Here is a 25,904-nt window from a genome sequence, read left to right on the forward strand (position 1 = left end):
AGCAGTGATTCGGTTGTATTGTTTTATATATATTACACACACAGCAGTTCCCTGTGCTATATAATAGGTCCTTGTTGGTTATCTATTTTATATATAGTAGTGTATAGTATATTTTGATTCCACACTCCTAATTTACGCCCCCACCCTTCCCCTTTGGTAACCTTAAGTTTGTTTCCTGAGTCTATTTGTCTTATAAATTAAGTTTATTATTTTTCTAGATTCCATATGTCTTTCTCTTAGTACAATAACTCTAGGTCCATCCATGTTGCTGCAAATGGCATCATGTCATCCTTTTTTATGGCTAATATTCCATTATATATTACACACATCTTCTTTATCCATTCATCTATCAATAGATACTAAGAATGCTTTAGACCAATTCCTTCAAGTCTGCTTTAAGTATTTAATCTTAAGGCAACACAGGAAATACACATATTCTACAACTTTTCTATCATTTCCCAAGGGCAACTACAATTTCTGCTTTTAAAAAAATATTGGTTCTTATTGAGTATAAAATAAAAATGTATATCTCACCTACTGAAGATCAATAATGCTAATCATTTTATTATAGTTAAAATCTCCAGTGGGACTTGGAGTCTAGGTTTAGGAATGAATGAGAAATTGTTTGTAATGTATTCATTATGCCATATAGGCTAGAGTTTAAATTTCTGTTAAATTACCTAAGCCAAAGAAACCTGGATCTCTTAATTAAAATGAAAAAAGCCAAATGTGATGATGGTGAACATTTAACCCTTTGTGTGTTAACACTGGAGGTAAAAAAGACAGGATGCAATTACTTTCCAAAAGCACTGTGTTTATTTATACAGAGTCCTAACCACTTCAGTGGCAGGAGGAGTGGGAAAGGTTCCTTTTTCAATCCAGGGGCCTCCATAGGTTGGTCTGTTGTTACCAAACACACAGATAAGTGGCGTCATGGATTTGGTAAACTAGCTACAACGTTTAGTCTCTCTCTGCTAGAGCAACAAGGTGAGCGTCAATCTCTGCTTCTGTAAGAATCCTAGAGGACAAAGGGAAAAATTCCACATTATTTACGTCTCCAACTTTTTATTATGCAAAATCCCCCCAAACACACAAAAGTAGGATAGTACTGAACCCCCGTGTATTTATCACCCAACAATTACCAATTTATAGCTGATTTTTAAAAAATCTATATACCCCACACTCATCCCTTCAAATTATTATGAAGGATTCCCAGACATCGTATCAACTTCATTTATACACACTAATGTGTACTTCTTTGATATGAGATCTAGAATTAGGTCTTTTGAAAGCAAAACCATTATGGTTGCAACAATGAAAGCAAATATTCAAATATAAAACTAGACTATACATAAAGTATTCTATTTTAGCTTCTATGTCAAAATACCTTTATACCTAGCATAAAAGGTTTGTTAGCAGCCGAGAGACAAGGCATGCTGTGCTGAACATGCTATTTTCTAAATGAAGTTTCCCCCAAAGAAATCAACTGCTTGGCAACCTTTTATTTTATTTTATTGTCTTTTTGCCATTTCTTGGGCCGCTCCTGTGGCATATGGAGGTTCCCAGGCTAGGGGTCAAATTGGAGCCGCAGCCGCCGGCCTGTGGCACAGCCACAGTAACGCGGGATCCGAGCTGAGTCTTCAGTCTACACCACAGCTCATGGCAATGCCGGATCCTTTAACCCACTGAGCAAGGCCAGGGAGCGAACCCGCAACCTCATGGTTCCTAGTCGGATTTGTCAACCACTGAGCCATGATGGGAACTCCATTGGCAACCTTTAATGTGGACTTTTAAGAATAAAATTTGTTGGGAGTTCCAGTCATGGCTCAGTGGTTAACAAACCCAACTAGCATCCATGAGGACATGGGTTTGATCCTTGGCCAAGCTCAGTGGGTTAAGGATCCGGCATTGCCGTGAGCTGTGGTATACAGGTTGCAGACATGGCTTGGATCCCTCATTGCTGTGGCTCTGCCACAGGCCGGCGGCTGCAGCTCTGATTGGACCCTTAGCCAGGGAACCTGCATATGCCAAGGGTGTGGCCCTAAAAAACAAAACAAACAAACAAAAAAAAAGAGCACAATTTCTTAAAGTGACAATATATTTTGGGCCCACCCATGGAATAATGGAAGTTCTTGGGCTAGGTAAGCAAACCTGCATCAGTGCAGCAATCTGAGCTGCTGTAGTGACAACACCAGATCCTTAATCCACTAAGCCACAGAGGACTCCTAGAAGTGACATTTTTTTAGTGCAAACTGAAATATAAAGCAGTGTAATGCAAATAGTTATATAGTTGTTGATGGTTATGTTATATATCCTAGTTATTTAAGTATACTATCAGAATTTATAAATGATACAAGGGCCTTTTGAAGATATAGGATCTTTCGTTTCTTATCTATTTAACTAACAGATGGAAATAAAAATTTTAAAGGCTGGAGTTCTCTTGTGGTGCAGCAGGTTAAGAATCCGGCTTGGGTTGCTACTGTGGTGCTAGTTGGATTCTTGGCCGGGAAACTCAACAAGCTGCAGGAATGGCCAAATAACAAAAAAATTTAAAAGGCTATAGGAGGGTCTCAGAACATAAAACAAGAACCAACTGTAGGTCCTTCAGAGATATCTATAAATTGTTCCTGCTGGAAATTTACTGTGTTGTTTTTTTTTTAAAGCAAACTTTTCAATGACGGGGGCAGGAGATGGGGAAGACTGAATTCTATTTTGCTTTTTAAAAAATTCTATAAATTTTCCTTAAATCTTTCACTTTTTAATCACCTGCAAGGCAACAAAAATAACAAATTAGAAACAAATATTCTAACTCAACTCTTCAAGGTCTGGTTAAGCTTAGTTTACTACCTTTTTTTCCCCAACCCTAACTATGACCACGTGTCTTTATAATGTGACCCAAGATTAGACACACATAATAGTTAACATGCCTTCCAGCAGCTTCTGTGCATCTGTGGATTTAACTGAAGTATTTTTCGCTATTCACAGGATCATCCAGGCTCATGGAAAAAGAAAACCACCTCACAGAACTGCTGGGAGGATTAAGTGAGCTGATATGTTAAGCACCCAGTACAGATCTGACTCATGGAAGCTGTGAAGTTGATTTGTGGGAGTTAGTCACTAAGTGAGTAAGAACAGACAGCATCCAGCATCTGCAATTCAATTAGCTATATGCAAAATTTGGGGGTTTCAAAGATATCTAGATAGGGTTTGATGTATATTAGTATTTCATATTGTTCTTCAAAGCTCCACTTAAATGTACTAACTAATCAAAACTCCACCTGAAAACTACTTTGGGAGGGTGAATTTCTATTGGCTTTAAGCTAAAAACAGAAAAAACACTTCTGCTTACTTTACTCCTTATATAAAATGAGAAGAAAAGCAGTTATGTCTTAAAGACATCCAATTAAGTTTTAAACCCATCTCTCAGGTACTAAAGGAATCAACAACAACCAACAGTAGGGTGGTCCCAGGTGGTCTAACTGTAGTTCAAAAAAGCATTTTTACCTCAAGTTACAGGACAAATGGACCTATAAACCTCCACCTTTCTAGGCTAGAATTTATCACTTGGCAAACTTCTCCAAGTACCTGGCTGACAATATAACTCACCTGAATTTAGGATTTTCAACTGTAACCACTCCAACTTCTATTTCTGAAGGCTTGAAATCAATTGATAGAACAGTAGACAGGCATGTAATTGCAGTCTGAAAAAAAATATTGATATTAAAATAATACAGTATTTTTCAGAGATTCCAAGATTTTCTCATTCCAAGCTTATTCAGTCATGAGTTAACCACAAGCTAATCACTTTTGCTACATGTTTGAATGATGTAGTTCTATAGCCACACAGACTGCTTTATTTTAATGTCACCTGACAAGAAACTTGTTTACGTTGAACCATAAATTAAAGGGGTCCAAAACCAGAATAGGATAATTTACACAAAACAGTCTATTTGCTTGATGATTACTCCATGCCAGGCAATATGTTTGGAGTGAGATGGGGAGAGGATAAAGATGAATGATATGGGGGTGGGGAGGGGTGGGCTGGGGGTTTGGGATGGAAATGTAAAATTAGGTTGTGATGATGGTTGTACAGCTATACATATAAAAAATTTATTGAGTTTTTTTTTTTAAAAGATCAATGATACAATCTTCCTTCAAAGAATTTACAGTAATAACAAGTAAAGAATGTTTTAAGTGGCTTTATATCTGATGTGATCAATTATACGTAATTTTGAATTTTTTAAAACAAGACCGTTAAGAAACATTTAAACAAGACACTAGCTTCACATCTCTTAGTGTATGATAATACTGCCTACCAAACAAGAAAGTATTAGATGGTAATTTTTCTTTACTCATTTATCAGAATTATGTTGTTACTCTTTAGAATAACTATCTCAGACCCTCATTTCCACAATCTACTAAAATTCTGTTTTTAACTTCTTGGCAGTAAATAAGAGGCTTTAGTTTAATGTTACTAAGTATTTGTTTAAGAATGTTGGCTTGTCCTGTCAATTTAAAACTTCCCCATCATAATGAATAATCCCCTCAGGAAACCCTATCTAAAGCTAGCTCTACTTCCACATCCCAGGTATAATTTCTCTGCCAAGATATCCTGAAGGCATATTTACTATGAAGATGTCTGCTTCTGAGAATTTATTTATTTATTTATTTAATTTATTTGTTTTTAGGGCCACACCCTTGGCATATGGAGGTTCCCAGGCTAGGGGTCTAATCAGCGCTACAGCTGCTGGTCTACACCAGAGCCACAACGACGCAGGATCCTAGCCGCATCTGCAACCTACACCACAGCTCACGGCAACCACCAGATCCTTAACCCTCTGAGTAAGGCCAGGGGTCGAACCTGCAACTTCATGGTACCACGATGGGAACTCCTGCTTCTGGGAATTTAATGTGTGGCTGTTTTTCCTTTAGGACAATAAGAGAAATATTACTGACTCAACTTTTTCACTTTTGCTTCCAGGATGCTTAAGCCTAATTTAAATCACAACCATGCAGGTCTTTGGGCATGGTCTTGATTCCTAGTCATATTTTCCCATTTTATATGTGTTTTGTTGAAAGCAGTTTCAAACACATGAAATGAGATAGGGAATTAGGTGAAAAAAAGCAGTCCTCATTGTTTCCATGTCACACCAATTTTACTATTAACCTGACAAACTTGGATATCATGCTACAACCCAGGAACAGGCTGCCAATTATGCCATGACCTTCACTATTCCATATACCATTTAAAAAAAAAAAAAAGTCAGCTCCTTTCGGCTTACTTCCACTGTCTGTTCAAATGTCCAATCAAATTTCTTCTTCACTTTTTTTTCAAGGAAGCTGGTTGACTCGGTTTGTTTAACTCCTGCTGCAGTGGCTTTAAACCCACAGTAGTAACCTGCGGGATCACACTTATACACCTGAGGGCCTTGTTCTTCATCTATGCCAATTAAAATCATACCTAAACAGAAAGAAAGACCTTCAGTAAGTATCTTATACCTTTATACAACAAGATTTCTTCTCTCTTGGTGTTGTCACATGGCTGTTGCTAATCATTACTCTGGCTGCCTATTTTAGGATAGGAGCCTGAGGTGAGAGAGAAATACAGTAAAAGAAAGAGGCAACTTGGCAGGAAACAGTAAGGGGCCTTGCACATCATTATTATGGAATTTGGAATTTATATTTCCAAGGGAGCAACTATCAAAATTTGTTTTAGAGTAACTCCTATAGCAATATGGAACAGACTAGGAAAGAGTAAGAAAGGAGAAAAGAAATAAATTAGGTGTCAAAGGCAAGTGACAATGAAAAAGTGACAAAGGAGATGGAAGGAACAGATATTCTGAGGTAAAGACTGACGACTAAACAGAGAACCTGGGAAGGTGAGACAGGGGTAGAAAAGAAGTTGGGGATGAACAGAGGAAAACAGCAATGATTTCAGGCTTGAAGTATCTGTGGGACAAGCAGGAAGGGACTGAGCTAAACCTAATGAGAGAATGACTGGAATGGATGTAGTAAATGAAGCTGTGAAAGTGGGTGAGATCACCCAGACAGAACAAAAAGGAGAGAAGGACCAAGGAGAGAAACATGATGAATAATAAAATTTAAGGGCCCAGGTCGAGGAGGAAGAGCTAAGGAAAGTGAGGAGGAGAAGAGTATCACTGAGGAAATCAAGGGAGAATTTTTAAGTGACAGGTCAAAAGCAGGGTTAAATACTAGAGGGAAATCATTACACTTTTAATTATAAATGAATGACACAGTGTCAGAAAGAAACATGTTGAAATCTTTCAGGATAATTCATTATATCAAATCTTACCCCTCTCCCAATAAAATTTTACTTTTTTAAGGAAGAAATTTATTCTAAATGTATGAATCATAGGCATATGATTCTTTATGTTGAGCCTGATTCTTTAGGGGGATCAAAAGAAAGCACTACATTGTTAAGATGCCTAACTAGTAGGCATTTCCATTGAACTAGTAGTCTGATAGTAATTCCCATTACAAAAGCCTAATATCACAATGACTTGGATCTTCCAAATCACACACCCTAAATAGAAATATTTTGATAAAAAAGTCTAACAATATCTAACGTTTAAAGTTAGTGCCTAAAATACTGTTCTGAAACCTATCCTTCCACCATTGATTATAAGGATTTCTCAACTTTTATAATTTCCAAACCACATGTATAAAACCCAAGTGTTACTGAAATAACTTTCTTTGTTCTCTAAAAATAAATTACAATTCATTATTCAGGAGAATTCTTTGTATACTTACAACAACCAAGAGGCCTCATTTCAGCATTCTGTGTGTAGACCTGAGAAATATCAGCAATCCTTTTACACAGCATGTCCACAGGAATCTCATAACCATACTTGTATTTCCAATTAGCTGCCTCATAACGTGCCCTCTGTACCTGGGATCTGCTGTCAGCTTAGAGCGTAAAAAACAAAGATTTGCTTCTTTAGAAGAATGAATCTCAAAGCCAGGTAGTTTTCTACACAGACACACACAGAGAGACACACGCACCTCCATTATGACTTAGGGAAAACAGAAGTGGTCTACTATGGCTTTTTCTCCCACCAATGAATGGTGAACGACTCAGCAATAAGTACATGACAAAAAAGGAAAAAAATTTAAAAGTACTATACGTAGTACTGCCCTTTTATACTGAGCCCTTCATCAGCTGCCAAAATAATTTTTTTTTTTGTTTTTTTTTTTTTGTCTTTTGTCTTTTTTGCCTTTTCTAGGGCTGCTCCCACAGCATATGGAGGTTCCCAGGCTAGGGGTCTAACTGGAGCTGTAGCCACTGGCCTACGCCACAGCCACAGCAACGCGGGATCCAAGCTGCATCTGCGACCTACACCACAGCTCACGGCAACGCCGGATCCTTAACCCACTGAGCGAGGCCAGAGATCAAACCCGAAACTTCATGGTTCCTAGTTGGATTCATTAACCACTGGGCCACAACAGGAACTCCAAAAGTAGTTTATTTTTTAAAATTTATGTTTTTGGTTTTTTTTTTTTTTTTTTTTTTTGCTTTTTAGGGCTGCACCTGCGGCATATTGAAGTTCCCAGGTTAGGGGCTGAATTGGAGCTGCAGCTGCTGATCTACACCACAGCTCACAGCAATGCTGGATCCTTAACCCACTGAGCAAGGTCAGGGACCGAACCTGAGTCCCCACGGATACTAGTCAGGTTGGTTTCCAATGAGCTACAACAGGAACTCCCAAAATAGTTTCTTTAAAAAAAGTAATTTTTTAGAATTCTCACCTTTAATTTTAATTTTTATTTATTTTTTCTTTTTATGGCCAAACCGGTGGCATGTGGAAGTTCCCAGGCTAGGGGTCGAATCGGAGCTGCAGGCCCATGCTGCAGCCACAGCAACACAGGATCCCAGCTACATCTGTGACATATGCCACAACTTTTGGCAACGCCAGATCCTTAACCCAGTGAATGAGGCCAGGGACTGAACACACATCCTCAGGGACACTATGTTGGGTTCTTAACCTGCTGAGCCACAATAGGAATTCCATAACTCTCACCTACTTCCAACCAGTGTCAATATTACTAGGTTTGAGAATATACTGATTTACCTCCCCTTAAACTATTAACTGTATCTGAAATAAAGCTTCTATGAGAGGTGCCTCAGCCCAGTTTCCCGGATTAGATTCTCTCTCTCCCGGAGAGATCTAATTCTATGATGATTTCAAAAAAGCTCACAATACGCTGAAGATAATGACACCTGCCTTAGAAGACTGTAAATCTACTCATATCACCTGAAAATCAGATACTAAAGGAAGTCTTATTTTATTTTATTTTTTTAGAGTAGTAGCCTCTCTTTTTTTTTTTTTTTTGTCATTTCTTGGGCTGCTCCTGCGGCATATGGGAGGTTCCCAGGCTAGGGGTCTAATCGGAACTGTAGCCACCAGCCTACGCCAGAGCCACAGCGACGCGGGATCGGAGCCTCGTCTGCGACCTACACCACAGCTCACGGCAATGCCAGATGCTTAGCCCACTGAGCGAGGCCAGAGATCAAACTTGCAACTTCATGGTTCCTAGTCAGATTCGTTTCCACTGTGCCACGACGGGAACTCCCAGTAAGTCTTTTAAAATCAACACAAAACTCAAAAATAACTTGAATTACAAATATAAGTAGTTATCAAGCCAATTACCTGTCATTCCTGTCATCACACAGCCGATGTTTTCAGTTATCTTGAATAAGTGAGTCACTGTGCTGGAATCCAGTAATTTGTCCTAATGAACAAAATAATCAAGAAAATTAAAAAAAAAAAATCACAGGCCTCTGTGTAGTGATAAAAAAAAAAAATACCATGGACTTATAACAATGAACTGTATAATAAAGGTTTTCTGCTCATTTTTACAGTTAAAACCAATAAAAAATGGGAGGGATGGACCACACACGACTATTTTCTTTTTTTTTAGATGATGCATTTCCTGTGGGTAAGAACTACAGCTCATCAAAGTGTGTTTCGAGGTCCCTGAACACAAAAGATCTAGAAATCTCATTGTGCTTACAATCATAGCATGAATTTCAACATGTCAATTCTGTCTACTCAGCTCATCTGTCCATAGTTTCTCAATGAACACTTCTTGGATGACAGGAAAGTAGGGTCAAAGCAAAAATAATGTTAACATATAGAGATAATAACACACTCTTGAACAAACTCATGAAAAACTCTTGCTTTGTATTCTACAATGATCCAGGCAGTACTACTTACAGGTACTTTCTTCTGTGTGACAATTACTGCACAGTCTTTCCCTCTGACGGCTACTGATGTAAGGCCACCCTGGTTAATTGCCTTAAAAGCATATTCTGGAAAAAAGCACAGTTTTTTAAAAAGGTAAAATAAATGATCACAGATTCATGAAATGGAATAATAAAGTCATTAAAAAGAGCTTTATGAACTACCATGGAATGTTGTCTAAGACATGCAAAGTCAAAAGAGTAATAATGATAAATCATAATTAAACCAACTCCATTTCTTTCCACTTTAATTATTTTCATCAGGTGCAAGTACCAAATTCCCAGTAAAGATTTAATTAATTTTTATAATATCAAATCTTTGTCAATTATGTTTATTTTTTAAAGTTTGTTTTCCAAGGGGGAGGGGGAGGGAGTGGGATGGACTGGGAATTGGGGGTTACCAGATGCAAACTATTGCCTTTGGAATGAACAAGCGATGAGATTCTGCTGTATAGTACTGGAAACTATATCTAGTCACTTATGATGGAGCATGATAATGTGAGAAAAAGAATGTATCGGAGTTCCCATCGTGGTGCAGTGGAAACGAATCTGACTAGGAACCGTGAGGTTGTGGGGTGCAGTCCCTCGACTTGCTCAGTGGGTTAAGGATCCGGTATTGCCATGAGCTGTATTGTAGGTCATAGACACGGCTCAGATCTGGCACTGCTGTGGCATAGGCCAGGGGCTACAGCTCTGATTAGACCCCTAGCCTGGGAACCTCCATATGCTGTGGGTAAGGCCCTAAAAGGACAAAAGACAAAAAAAAAAAAAAAAAAAAAAGAATATCTACGTATGTGTGACTAGGTCACCTTACCGTACAGTAGAAAATTGATAGAACACTACAAACCAGCTATGACGGAAAAAATAAAAATCATTTTAAAAAATAAAATAAAAATAAAAGTTTGTTTTATAGCCATTATTTCTACCAAATCTGGATTTCCTGGGTCATATTTAGTTGCTCTATGTTTTCTAAAGATTTACTATTTCTGTTAACTTTTGGCCAATAACTAATTGACCATATACAGTTTTTTTGGGTTTTTTTTTTGGTCTTTTTAGGGCCGCACCTGCAGCATATGGAGGTTCCCAGGCTAGGGGTCTAATCAGAGCTGTAGCTGCTGGCCTACGCCAGAGCCACAGCAACTCAGGATCCAGGCCGCATATGCGACCTACACCACAGCTCACGGCAACACCGGATCCTTAAGCCACTGAGCGAGGCTAGGGATCAAACCTGCAACCTCATGGTTCCTAGTCGGATTCGTTAATCACTGAGAAATGACAGAAACTCCCAGTTTTTTAAAATTTTTTATTGATTGATTTACAATGTTGTGTCAATTTCTGCTGTACAGCAAACTGACCCAGTTATACATATATATACACATGCACACATACATATGTATGTATACACACACATATATATATCTATATGTATGTAGTATGTATGTATATATATACACATTCTTTTTCTCACATATCCTCTACCATGTTCCATCACAGGTGATTAGATATATAATTGTCTGTGCTATACAGCAGGATCCCACTGCCCATCCACTCCAAATGCAACAGTTTTCATCTACCCATATGCAGTTTTAATTGCTATTAGATTATTTTGCTTTTTCCGCCCTCTACCCAAGTTGTTATTTTCCAGGTCATGTTTTTCACAATTTTTACGTTACCTACACTATAGGATTCTTTAGTTTTATATATAATAAACTTCAGTTTGTGCACTTTTAGCTGCTGTCAAAACATTTCCCAGGTTAAAACAGCTAGATCAAAGTGGTTTATAAAAACAAACTACTTTGGCACCATGTAGTTAAGCTGACAATAACTCTGTGGAGAGTAGAATTATAGCTGAGACTATCCCTTTCTACATTATGTATTTCTATAATATTTAAGTTTGATTATGTATATTTTGTAATTAGGAAAAACAGCAACAAAAATTAATACATGATCATTGTAGAAAACACAGAGGATAATGTAAAAGAAAAAAATTACTATTTCAATCATTATCTAAATTTGATACATTTAATAGATGCTTTTAAAATTCTGTCCAGTATTACTCTGTACGCCAGGTCCAAGGCCTTGTCTCATCTGGTTCAAAAAGCCACTGGTGATGAGGGTCATCTAAGGAAGATACTATGAATGACACCAAAGAATTTCCTTTACTAGGAGCTGTGATAAAAATCCTTTATCAAATATTTCCAAATGGTCATATATTGAAGAGAACAAAAGAGCACAGAAAAAAACAAACAAACAAACAAAAAAAACCCAACAAATAAATGACAACAAAAAAACAAAACTCTAAAAAATCTCCTCAAATCTAACCGACATTTAACTAACTAATCACGGGAGCCCGTCGTGGCTCAGTGGTTAACGAATCCAACTAGGAACCATGAGGTTGACCTCGACCAGTGGGTTAAGGATCTGGCATTGCCATGAGCTGTGGTGTGGGTCACAGACATGGCTCGGATCCCGAGTTGCTGTGGCTCTGGCATAGGCCAGAGGCTACAGCTCCAATTTGACCCCTAGCCTGGGAACCTCCATATGCCATGGGGGCAGCCCTAGAAAAGGCAAAGGCAAAATAAAGAAAAAAAAAAAAAAAAAACTTAACTAGCTAATTACAATAGCTTGTTTTTACCATCCCATTACACAAGTAACTGCTAAAATATGTTTCATAATGCTTCTCAGTTCTGTTTCTCTATGATAAATAAAGCTTCTACCATATCAACCCTTCACAGTTTAACTATAAACTCTAGACCACAATGACTACCCAAAGATACCAGAAAGTGGCTGAAAGCAGGCAGATTCTAGAGGGATAGTCAATGCTTGAAATAAGGGAATGGATCAGGGTGAGTTTCTATTTTCATGACTTAACAGTTTGAATGCAGGCCCTAGTCAGTACAAAACACCCATAGAAAACCCAGTCCTTCTGGCTCAAAGAATTAGAGAACAAGAGTTCCCACTGTGGCACAGTGGGTTAGGAATCCAAATGCAGCGGCTCAGGTGCTGAAAGTTCAATCCCTGGCATGGGGCTGTGGGTTAAAGGATGTGGCATTGTCACGGCTGCAGCTTGGATTCAAAGCCTGGCTCAGGAACTTCCATATGCTGTGGGTGCAGCAAAAAAAAAAAAAATCAAAAAACAGTCTGGGAGTAACCACAGCTGCTGGAAAGTAAGGGAGAGGAAAGCGAACCCCCGTTTCTATGTTGCCCACATCTTTGGCTGATTTCATAACCATACATGCAAAAAGACAGACTCCAAACTGCCTAGCTAAGGATGAAAGAATTAAAGTAAGATTTAAGCTGCCACCCAAATTAACCTCCTGCTAGAACAAATCAACACTCTTTATAGGAATATAACAGAATCTAGTCTTTATAACCTAACATTCATGAATGCCCAGGATAAAATCAGAATTCTCAATATACCAAAAGACAAATGGAAAAAACCCAAAACACATAGGAAAACATGATTTACTTGCAAGAGACCAACCCTGAGCTGACCCAGATTTTCTATTAGCAGGCAAAGTTATTAAAACTATGTTAAATGACATAATAAAAATATTAAAGATGAAATAAGAAATCTCAATAATTATAGCAGAAACTGGCACAACATTGTAAAGCAGCTATAATTTTAAAAAGTAAAAAAACAAAATCTCAATGTACAAAAAAGAAATCTCAATAATGTACAGAAGAACCAAATAGAAATTATAGAATTGAAAAATACAGTACTTGAAATAAAAAAAACTTCACCAAGCTGACTTAATTGCAGAGTGGGGATAAAATGAAAACAAATCACTATCCAATTTTAAATAAGAGAAAACATTTTTAAAAACACATCAAAAGTGGTGCTGGGAAAACTGGACAGCCACATGCAAAAGAATGAAATTAGAATACTTCTTAACACCAAACACAAAACAAACTCAAAATGGATTAAAGACCTATATATAAGACCAGATACTATAAAACTCTTAGAGGAAAACAGGCCAAACACTCTCCAACATAAACCTCGGCAGTATCTTCTCAGATCCACCTTCTAGAGTCATGAAAATAAAAACAAAAATAAACAAATGGGACTAAAAAGTTTCTACACAGCAAAGGAAACCCTAAACAAAATGAAAAGACAACCCACAGAATGGGAGAAAATATTTGCAAAGGAAGAGACTGACAAGGGATTAATTTCCAAAATTTATAAACACCTTTTGCAGTTCAATACCAAAAAAAACCCAAACCACCCCATCAAAAAATGGGCAGAAGATCTAAACAGACAATTCTCCAAAAAAGACATACGGATGGCCAAAAAACACATGAAAAGATGTTCAACATCACTCATTATTAGAGGAATGCAAATCAAAACCACTATGAGGTACCACCTTACACCAGCCAAAATGGCCATCATCAGAAAGTCTACAAACAATAAATGCTCATGAGGGTGTGGAGAAAAGAAGATCCTATTACACTGTTGGTGGGAATGTAAACTGGTGCAATCACTGTGGAAAACAGTACAGAGATTCCTCAGAAAACTAAAAATAGAATTACCATTTGATCCAGCAATCCCACTCCTCGGCATCTATCCAGAGAAAACCATGACTTAAAAAGATACATGTACTCCAATGTTCACTGCAGCACTGTATACAATAGCCAAGACATGGAAACAACCTAAATGTCCATTGACAGAGGAGTGGATAAAGATGTAGTACATACACACAATGGAATATTACTCAGTCATCAAAAGGGAAGAAATAAAAGCATTTGCAGCAACATGGATGGACCTAGAAATTATCATGCTAAGTCAAGTTAGCCAGACAGTGAGACACCAACACCATATACTATCACTCAGGTGTGGAATCTAAAAAAAGGACAGAACAAACTTCTTTGCAGAACAGATACTGACACACTAACTGAAAAACTCACCGTTTCCAAATGAGACAGGTTGGAGGGTGGGGGGTTGTGCTGGGAGTTTGGGATGGAAATGCTATAAAACTGGGTTGTGACGATCGTTGTACAACTATAAATGTAATAAAATTCATTGAGTAATTAAAAAAAATAGGATAAGCATGCTAAAAAAACCAAAAAACACGTCAAAAGGTATGATGTGTAACTGGTGTCCCATATGGTTATTAAAGAATGGGACCAAACAAAACAACACAAAAACAAAAAGCTTTTGAAATAATGGCTAAAATGTTTCAAATTTGGCAAAAGACGTAAAATTTCAGACTGAAGATCCAGCAAACTATAAGCAGGACAAATACAAAGAAAACCACACCAATGCCCATAGTCAAATTCCTGAAAACCAAAAGCATGGACATTTTTAAAAACAGAGAAAAAGAACAGATTATATACAAGAGAATAATGATTTGAATTCCATGGATTTCACCTACAGACAGCAGATCCTTAAAGCATGGAAAGAAAACCCATCAAATCAGAATGCTATATCCAACCAGAAACATCCTTCAAGAATGAAGGTAAAATAAAGACATGTTCAGACCTGCAACAAAAAATGCTAAAAGAGGGAGTTTCCATTGTGGCTCAGGGGAAACGAACCTGACTAGTATCTGTGAGGATGTGGGTTTGATCCCTGGCCTTGCTGAGTGGGTTAAGGATCCAGTGTTGCCTTGAGCTGTGGTGCGGGTCGCAGACCAGGCTCAGATTTGGCGTGGTTGTGGTGGAGGCCGGCAGTTGCAGCTCTGATTTGACTCCTAGCACAGGAACTTCCATATGTTGCAGGTTCAGCCCTAAAACACACACACACACAAAAAAGCTGAAGGAAAATGATACCAAAGGAAAAGTTCAATCTTTAGAAATTAGGAACATAAAAAATGGTACATACCTTGATAAATATGACTTATTTTAATTCTTTTAAAAATACAGAAGTTATACTTTATACTGAAGTTATAAAATATGTAAATGTATTCCTTATAAAAAAGAAAGGGAGTTCCCGTTATGGTGCAGTGGAAACAAATCCGACTAGGAACCCATGAGGTTGCGGGTTCAATCCCTGGCCTTGCTCAGTGGGTTAAGGATCTGGCGTTTCATGAGCTGTGGTGTAGGTCACAGATGCAGCTGGGATCTGGCGTTGCTGTGGATGTGGTGTAGGCCAGCATCTATAGCTCTGATTAGACCCCTAGCTTGGGAACCTCCATATGCCGTGAGTGTGACCCTGAAAAACAAAACAAAAAAAAAAAACCAAAAAAAAAAAGAAAGAAAAGAAAGGAAGAAAATGGACTTATAATGTTTCAAGGTTTGTATATTTTATGTGAAATAATAAGTATTAACTCTTAGAAGACTGGGAAAAATTAAGCATGTATATTATAATCCTTAGGGCAACACTCAAAAACATAAAGAAGCAGCCTAAGGGATTAAAATGAAATTCCAAAAACTTTTCAAAGAATCCAAAAGAAGGCAAGGGAGGAAGAAGGTACTGAGGAACAAACAAGAAAACAAACAGAGACAGAAATAAATAATAATAAAATTGTAAATTTAAATCTATGTCAACAATGTTAATGGAGGAAATACTCCAATTAAAAGCAGAAATTGTCAAAAAAAAAAAAAAGAAACTATCAGCATGAATAACAAAGCAAGATTCAAATATGTGCTGCCTACCAGAGACACATTTCAATAAACTGATGCAAAAAAGTATTACCTTATAAACAGTAAGATGAAGAGTATTATCAGAAAGAGGGAGACTTCAAAATGGTAGAAGAATCAAGTCATAAGAGGACATAACACTCAAATGTATATGTACCTTATAACAGCACTTCAAAATACATGAAAGGAAGATTGACTACTGTCAACTGAAAAATACACAGGCACTTGATATAAACAGTATAATATAAATGCACATGGTACACTTAACCAAGACAAACCATACATATACATTAGGCCATAAAACAAGTCTCAAAATTTAAACTACTGGAGCTCCCGTCATGGCTCAGTGGTTAACGAATCCGACTAGGAACCATGAGGTTGCGGGTTCGGTCCCTGCCCTTGCTCAGTGGGTTAACGATCCGGCGTTGCCGTGAGCTGTGGTGTAGGTTGCAGACGCGGCTCGGATCCCGTGTTGCTGTGGCTCTGGCATAGGCCAGTGGCTACAGCTCCGATTCAACCCCTAGCCTGGGAACCTCCATATGCCGCGGGAGCGGCCCAAGAAATAGCAACAACAACAACAACAGCAAAAAAGACAAAAGACAAAAAAAAAAAAAAAAAAAAAAAAAAAAAATTAAACTATTGAAATCTCTGTATTTAGGGAAAATCTGGGATGGCACTCTTCTGATTACATATATAAGACTCCCCTGCTTGCAAACCAGAGATACTTCTTGCTGGCCTGATAAGTAGCTCTGTGGCCTCTGATGAACAGTCAGGAAGTATCTGGGGCCCTCAGTCCTATACTGCAAACCTAAGTTTCCACTTTAAGAAGCTAGAAGAGGGCAAAGTATATCCAGATTAGAATAAAATAAATAAAAATAAAGATCAAAATCAATGAAATAGACAAAAAAAGGACACTAGGAAAGTAAAAAATGATTCTTTGAATAAAAACAATAAACCAACAAAATTATAAACCCTTTGATATGCTGAAAAATGGCCCCCAAATGACATCCATATCCTAACTGCTGGAACTTGTAAATATTACTACATTATAGCCCTCCAAAAGGATCTTTGCAGATGTGATTAACTTAATCTTGAGATGGGGAAGATTATCCTGGTGGGTCCTAAATGCATTCATATTTATCCTTATTAAGAGTGTTCCCTGGTGGTCTAGTGGTTAGGATTCAGTGCTTTCACTGCTGTGGCCAGGGTTCAATCCTTGGTCTGTGAACTAAGATCAAGGTGCTGCATGCTGTGGAAAAAAAAAAAGAAAAAAGAGAGAGAGAGAAAGAGAGAGGGGAGAGGGGAGAGGGGAGGTGGAGAAGAGAGGAAATTTTACACAAAGGAGAAAGTGCTTTGAAGAGCAGAGAGATTTGAAAATGCTAGTCTTGAAGACTGGAGTGATGCAGCCACAAGCCAAGAAATGCTGGCAGTCTCTTGAACAACAGTCAGTGAATGCATTTTTGCCTTAAGTCTTCAGAGAAAATAATGGCCCTGCCACACACCTTGATGTCAGTCCGATGACACTGATTTTGGACTTCTGGCCTCCAAAACAGTGAGGAAACAAATTTCTGTTGTTTTAAGCAACCAAATTTGTGGTATTTTGTCACAACAGATACAGGAAACTAATACAAACCCTAGCTAAACAAAGAAAATAAGAGAATACAACAATGACCAGTTATCAGGAAAAGAAGGTAGGTTATCACTATAGATAGTATTGAAATGAAGAAATATTACAAATCACTTCTTGACACTTCCCACATGTGTGTCTTTGCTTCTTCAAGGCCTGTCTGGACTGCCCTATCACTCTCTTCTCCACCCAGCCAGAGCTCAAGCTGCTTCCATTTCCCATGGTCATTTTCTCTTATTGTCCCAGAAGGGATTCTTCAATTCTTTCTTTGAATTCCCACAGTATTTCCTATTACACCAGTAATTTTAGCATTTTCAAGTGTGTATTTCCCCCTAGCCAGACTGGATAATCAAAGAAAGTAAGAACAAAGGATATTTAAAATTTTATTTGCAACCAATAGATACTAAGTCAAAGTTTGGCCCTGGGCCCAATCCAGCTTGCTCAAAGTGGTTTAGAACGCAGTTTTCTAGGAAGATTTTAATTAAAAGTCAGATAAAATAAAATCAAGTTTACCTATTTTTAGGAAAAAAAAAATTCTGGTAACATTTAACGGTCATTCCCACATAGCAACTGTCCTGCGGAGCAAAAATCATCTAGGGCTGGCACATGCTTTGCAGTTTTCCATAGTTCCCATTACTCCTCCTCCTGTCTCACCAGCCTGTGTCACTCATGTTTTTTACTTATCTGGTCTGCTTAAATAACACAAAAGACAAAGGCAACAAAACAAAAAGCTACCGCCCTCCCCACATAATACAATTCTGTCCCACAAAATATAAAAACATTTCTTTTTCTTTCTTTTCTTTTTTTTTTTTTTTTTTTTGTATTTTCTAGGGCCGCACCTGCGGCATATGGAGGTCCTCAGGCTAGGGGTTCAATCAGAGCTGTAGTTGTGGCCTACGCCGGAACCATAGCAACATAGGATCCAAACCTTGTCTGCAACCTACACCACAGCTCACAGCAACGCTGGATCCTTAACCCACTGAGCAAGGCCCGGGATCGAACCCACAACCTCATGGGTTCCTAGTCGGATTCCTTTCTGCTGCGCTACGACAGGAACTCCTAAAAACATTTCTCAATAGAGAACATAACCTATGAATACATGAATACTCCAGGATCTTGAGGATACATTAAAGGAGTCCTAGTCCTCTCTGCCTCTCTATTTTAGAGTAGTGCCATCCAATAGAATTTTCTGTAATGATGGCAGTGTATATCTGCATTGTCCAACATAGTATCTATTTAGCTACGTGTGGCTATTGAGTACTTGAAATGTGACCAGTGCAACTGAGAAAGTAAATTTTTTTTTTTTGAGAAAGTAAATTTTTAATTTAAAGTTCTTAGTTAAGAATATCATCCCTATTATTCACCTCCTACTTCTCAGTCTCCTTCACTGCTTCCATCTCTTCAGACAGCTCCTTAAATATTGGTATCCCCCCAGGAGTCTATAATTTCTCCCTATCACCAAGTGATTTTATCCTACGTAATCATTACTAACTCTGTTTATCTTTAACTCTGAACCCTTATCTGCAAATGCCCATTTTTTCCCAAAGGCATGTGTGAAATTAAACTCTTCTTCTCTACAAACCTGCTTCTTTTCTTCCGTTTCGGTGACAACATGGATCCTTAACTCTCTGCACCAAGAGGGAACTCCCAACCTAATTTCTTATGGTCCTTATCTCAAATTATTAACCACTCAAGTTCTCAAGCAACCAAGCTGGGGTACCGTTCTTGACTCTTCACTTCTCTCTCATCAGAGGAATGACCACTCTCAGCGAGGATTTGCTTTAAAACAGTGTAGCAGAGAGGAAAGCATATGGGGAAGACAACTGACAAAATGTTGCCAAGTGCTGCAGCTGGGTTGTGGTCAATCCTTTTTTATGGATTACTCAACAAGCCTCTCCTGAGTGGGCTTCCTGTCATCTGCCCCCTTCTTCTCTAATTCTACACTCAACTCTCCTGCTATCTTAATAATCTTATTTTTTTGGCCTATTTGTTTTATGGCCACACCCTGGGCATATGGAAGTGCCTGGGCCAGGAATTGAATGTGAGCTGCAGCAATGTCAGATCCTTTAACCCACTGCACTGGGCTGGGGATCAAACTTGCACCTTTGCAGCAACCCAAGCAGCTGTAGCTGGATTCTTAACCCACTGCTCCACAGCAGGAACTCCAATCTTGGTGTTCTTAAAGACTTCTGCCAGCTAAGTCCAAAACCTATGGGACCAAGTCCAACTCAAAAGCGCCATCCAAGTCTCTTCAAAATTTTCCTACAATCTATTTTTCCTGACCAAGGCACTGGTTCCCCAAAAATTTCCTTATCTAATCTCCAAGTAGCTCAACTCCTCTTCTCTGAGGAAACTTTTCTGGCTCTATTAGTGTCACTTTGTAAATACCCTTCTTTGCACAGACATTTTAGTATTCACCATGCTGTACTTCATTGTAATTTTCAATAAAATTTTGTGTAAGTGAATCCCCATTACAACTCTACCACCAACATAAAATAAAATACAAAGACATACTGTGCAGCACAGGAAATATAGGCAACATTTTATAACAACTATAAATTAAACATAACCATTAAAATTGTGAATTACTATGCTGTATACCTGAAGCTTATGTAATACTGTACATCAAAACTATATCTCAATTGAAAATTTCAAAATAACAATACCACCATAAAATATGTATCTTATAATAATTTCCACAAAAAATGGATACTGCCGAGTAATGAATCTAGAGACAATAAATAAAAAATATCTTCTAAAGGAACACTAGTAGGGTAAAAAATAGTATCAGTTAACAGCAAAAGTGAACATTATGGCCAATTAAGAAAAAAACGGGGGAATTCCTTCTGTGGAGCAGTGGGTAAGGATCCAGCATTTTTGGAGCTGTGGCTCAGATTCGATACCTGGCCTGGGAACTTCCATATGCCATGGGTGTGACCAAAAAAGGAAAAAAGAAAGGGAGGGAGGGAGGAAGGAAGAAAGAAAAGAAAAAATGGAACAGTTTATGGGCAGCACTTAAAAGACAAATTTAGTTTTTAAAGCCAGATTCAAATGTCAGAAATAGTAATTAGTTACTTAATTCCATCACTAAAGATTTTGTTTTCTGGTTAAAATTTCAGAGTTACTGTTGTGGCTCAGTGATAACAAACACACAACTAGTATCCATGAGGATGTGGATTCAATCCCTGGCCCCCACTCAGAAGGTTAAGGATCCTGCATTGCTGTGGCTGTGGCATAGGCCAGCAGCTGTAGCTCCAATTCAACCCCTAGCCTGGAAACCTCCTTATACGAAGGGTGAAACTCTACAAAAAATAAATAAATAAATAAATAAATAAATAAAATTCAGGAGTTCCCGTCGTGGTGAAGCAGAGACAAATGTGATTAGGAACCGTGAGGTTGCAGGTTCGACCCCTGGCCTTGCTCAACGGGTTAAGGATCAGGTGTTGCCATGAGCTGTGGTGTAGGTTGCAGACGAGGCTCAGATCTGGCGTTGTGGTAGCTGTGGCATACGACAGATTAGACCCCTAGCCTGGGAGTCTCCACATGCCATGGGTGTGGCCCTAAAAAGAGAAAAAGACAAAAAAAAAAAAAAAAAAAAAAAGAAAAGAAAGAAAAGAAAAACTTGCAAAACTAGCAAACACTGTTATGTTAATCTCAGTAATCTGTTCTTCAATGTTTAAGATTATGCAGGAAAATGAAACTGAGAGCCCACTTCCCATTTTTCTTTTTTCTTTTTTTAGGGCTGCACCCAAGGCATATGGAGGTTCTCAGGCTAGGGGTTGAATTGGAGCTGTAGCTGCTGGCCTACACAACAGCCACAGCAATGCGAGATCGGAGCCTCATCTGTGACCTACACCACAGTTCCTGGATCCTTAATCCACTGAGCGAGGCCAGGGATTGAACCTGAGTCCTCATGGATGCTAGTCAGATTCATTTCTGTTGAGCCACGATGGGAACTCCCCATTTTTTTAATGATAAAAATTATACTGGATTATAGTTCACCCCAAGCTCCCAATTTCTTAATTTGTAATTTAAATGCATAGTAAATTACCTATATATATTAGGACCACATAAAAGAGCCATTTTTATAGGTAAACAACAGTCAAACACCAGCAGTTTCATAAGGTTCAACATAACAAGAAACCCTTAGGTTAGAATGCAAATTGCTTCCCTGCTCACAAATAAAATTGTTAATAAACAGTTGTTGGTGAGAGTTCCCATCGTGGCTCAGCAGTAATGAATCCGACTAGTATCCAGGAGGATGTGAGTTCAATCCCTGGCCTTACTCAGTGGGTTAAGGAGCCAGCATTAGCGTGATATAGTTGATGTTAGTATATACAGTCTTTAAGAACAAGATTGGAGTTCCTGCTGTGGAGTAGTGGGTTAAGAATCCAGCTACAGACTTGGCTTGGATCTGGCATTGCTGTAGGCTGGCAACTACAGCACCCACTGGACTCGTAGCCTGGGAACTTCCATATGCCTTGGGTGCAGCCTTAAAACAAAACAAAACAAAACAAAACAACCCCCCCCAAAAAAAAAACCCCAAAAAAACACCATTGCTTATATACAGAGACCTCTTTTCCATAGTAATCTCTTATACACTTTGTTTCCTCCCCTACAATTTTCCCAACACTTTCCCAACTTTTCCGGGACTCATTTGTATAATACTAGGAAAAAACAAAGGGCTAAATATAAAAGGTACTGTGACAAAATGTTCAGGATAAGCACAGTATGCCAGACAATGGCTCACAGTAAAAGCTGCTCAGAGTGATGTTCGCAATAGCAGAGATGCACATCCCCCTTATGGACACTCATGAGCTTTACAAAGCATCTACAGGTGATCCTGAAATTCTTCTTCCAGTTGTAGGAATATAACCCAAGATTTCCACCACTCAGAATTTTGTCTTAAATGCTGTACTAAGACAGAAACTAAACTTTTGGTGGGGAGCATGACAAGGGGTACACAGAAACAGAAATACAATGTTGCACACATGAAACTTACATAATGTTATAAAACAATGTTATCTCAATAAAAAAATAAATCTAAAATTAAAAAAGAATGCAGTCCTACTGAAACCCTGATTTCAGCCTGTTTGACCCTTAAGGTAAGCCTACCAGACTTCTAACTAACTGGGAGAAAATAAATAGATGCATTTTAAAAACAAACACACAAAAATTTTTACTGAACTTTGGGAGATAAATATGATTTTTTCCCCGTCTAAACATAGGCTGGAAAAATTCTTTGAAGTTTGATTATCAAAAAAAAAAAAAAAAAAAAAAAAAAAAAAGATGTTGTAAGGGGAAAGGCAGGTACTCTGCAGTTTATGTCTATATTCAATTTCAATGCTGTTTGACTAGAAACGTTTTATTAACATTTTTTGAAACTGTTCATTCTGTCTTTGTAACTTACATGGAACTTACATGGAAAGTGTGTCTCATGTCATAGTCCCTCCTAATATGGCACTCCTTAAAATCGTGATCTACAAGCAGGTGGGATCATTAGAAATCTTGGTGCTGGTGTGTGAGGGGAGGTCAGGAGTGGGGTGGGGTAAGATATAGATTGAAAACATAGCAATGTTTGGAGTTCTCATTGTTGCACAGAGGAAATGACTCTGACTAGGAACCATGAGGTTGCAGGTTCAATCCCTGGCCTCGCTCAGTGGGTCAAGGATCCTCCGTTGCTATTAGCTGTGGTGTGGGTCACAGACTTGGCTCAAATCTAGTATTGCTGTGGTGTAGCCCAGCAGCTGTAGCTCCGATTCGACCCCTAGCCTGGGAATCGCCATATGCCACAGGTGCAAAAAAAGGAAACAAAAGCAAAAAAAAGAAAACATAACAGTGTTTGACACCACTTTTTTTTTTTTTTTTTTTTAGTCTTTTTAAGGTCGCAGCCTTGGCATATGGAGGTTCCCAGGCTAGGCGTCCAATCAGAGCTACAGCTGCCAGCCTACACCATAGCTCATGGCAACACCAGATCAGAGCCGAGTCTGTGACCTACACCACAGCTCATGGCAATGCTGGATCCTTAACCCGCTGAGTGAGGCCAGGGATCCAACCGGCAACCTCATGGTTCCTAGTTGGATTTGCTTCTGCTGCACCACGACTGGAACTCTTATATCTTTTTTAAAAATCAATTTTAGACTACATTTATCTTTTGAATCCCAAAGGAGTAGCATTCTTACCTTTCCATTAATCCTTCTATTCCCTTGTATCTCCCCATATTTCCTATATTATTTTCCCACTGTCATGATTAACAATTTACACTGTATAATTCTTAGATGCTTTGTCTTTGGTAGATTCTAAAGTTTATAAACTAATAAACAGTATTAACGACGTTACGATAATGTACCTGTATTTCTCTAGAGAACCAAGCATGGATGGATCATAAAAGAAGAAACATTTCACGTCTAAAGAAGTACTAATCTAATAGATCCCCCCCCCCAAAAGCCAAAGTAACATTTACTGAGGATTTAACACTGTGCTAGCACTTTACATACACCACCTTAGTTAATCCTCAAAACAACCACTCAAAGAAGGAATCATTAGGGCACTTTACAAACAGAAACTAAGACTAAAGTGACATCATTTGCCCAGGTTGCCTAGTATGAAGCAGAGCAGGAATGTGAATCCAGGTATGGCTCCAGGGCCTGACCTCTTCACCACTATACTGCTTGCTCATGCTAACTATTCTTTCACTTTCCTTTTCTTAGCAGTTTCTTAGAATAACAGAGGGAGTGTGTTATTCAACAAGACAGAGCTTAAAATTATTCTGTCTAGGTATTTAACTTATTTTGAACTACATGTTCTATTCCAAATCTTTTAAAACTATTAAAAGGACATTATATTCAGCCTTTATACACACCAAATTTGGAACACATTAGAGCCTCTGCTTTATGACTAGATTTCACAATATAGTATACAAAAGCGAAGTGTAGATCTAAGTATCTTTTCCTGTTCGCATATTAAAAACCATGAAATAAAATATTCAAAGCATAATGCAATACAGAAAAAGTTTTTAAAACTCTGGAATGAAAACTTTAAAAATGAAATTTCCCTGCAGATACAGTTTTAACTCTCCTTTCTATCTTAGATCACATTTTTCAATTGGAGATGATTTAAAGGATTACTGAATTACCAAGTATGATGTTGTTTCTTGTTACGTTATATCCAGTATGTAGCCATACAGTAGACTGGTTTCATTCCAAGTTATCTTTACTTCTAAAATTTACTGAAGAGAACCTCATTCATAGGCCAATTCTCTCCTAATGATTTCCAAGCACTGTCCTCACAAAGGGAGTGAGGTGCTAACTAAACCCACTCAGAAATGAAATCATCAGGGGTCAGGTGGAAATCAGGTTCTCCTGACACTGAATTCTCCATAGTAGGAGGTAAAGGGTCTGGGGTTATAATCATAACCTAAACCCTGAAACCACTTCGATCCAACAAAATATGTTACACTGAACAACTATAACTACTTTATGGTTTATTTCCATTGAAGCTGTTCTTCAGAAAACAGCTAGTTCACCATACCTCATTTACAATTCAGAACCAGCTTTTAATCTATAGGGCCATTCGAACAGATGTGGGTTAAGAGTGGATGTTAGTTTCCAAAACAGCTCTAGACTTGATAGCCACTCATCCTATCTACCAGTTTTCCAAAGATGTCCTGAACTCTGTAGATACTTGTAATTTGGAGATCTTTATTTCTTCTTATCTGTTTAAGTACCTGTCACCACCTTAAAGCTGTGAGCTTCAGTATAGGAGAGGGTGTGACATCGGTGCATCCCCCAGGACCAGCACAAGGCACACAGAAAGCTCTGAATGCCTGTGGAAACAACTGCAGGACAAGGAAGTCCATGCTGCAAACAAAGGACAACGGAGAGGGAACGTTTTAACTGGAAGGTGCAGGAACCAATTACGCTTTAGAGACTTACAGGCGTTGCACCTACTCAGGTAAAAATGTAACAAGTGAAGGGACATCAGCAAGCCGGACTCGGGCATTACAGCCTACCTTCCGTGACTCTTTACTGTGTACATGTGGTGTAGCCGCTCGCCCTGGAGAGTCCGAGGCCTTCCGCCTTCGGGCTCCCACCCCTGCCGGCAAACAGCGGGGCGAACATTACCAGACTCAACCTGTCCTCAGCCCCCTCCCGTCATGACCGGCCATGCTTCAGCCCGGGACTAAACTCCAGCCGCGTCTGCCTGCTTCCAGGCCGTACCATGACAGAGCAATTAGAGCAGACCAAAGGCAGACCCGGTTCACTCACCTACTTGGTACAGCCGGCCCTCGGGGGAAAAAATGGTAATGTGACGGTCAAAACCAGCGCTGGAACCACGGGACATGGTGGTGAACCACTACTCCAAGCACAGTCTCGATGTCCCGTAGCTCCCGCACCAGGCGTACAAGCCTCTCAGGAAGTTACAGCGACCGCTTCC

General features: G+C 38.7%; 1 protein-coding gene across 1 annotated transcript; it reads right to left on the minus strand.

Annotated features, from left to right (window-relative positions):
* On the minus strand, positions 800 to 25,904 carry PSMA6 (proteasome subunit alpha 6). The gene is given in 7 exon segments (NM_001139472.2): positions 800 to 1,018; positions 3,607 to 3,701; positions 5,283 to 5,461; positions 6,772 to 6,927; positions 8,670 to 8,751; positions 9,237 to 9,331; positions 25,736 to 25,904. Coding segments are annotated over 7 exon segments (741 nt in total). The 5' UTR covers positions 25,812 to 25,904; the 3' UTR covers positions 800 to 960.

This window comes from Sus scrofa, chromosome 7 (assembly GCF_000003025.6).
Source record: "Sus scrofa isolate TJ Tabasco breed Duroc chromosome 7, Sscrofa11.1, whole genome shotgun sequence".
Classification (NCBI taxonomy): Eukaryota; Metazoa; Chordata; class Mammalia; order Artiodactyla; family Suidae; genus Sus; species Sus scrofa.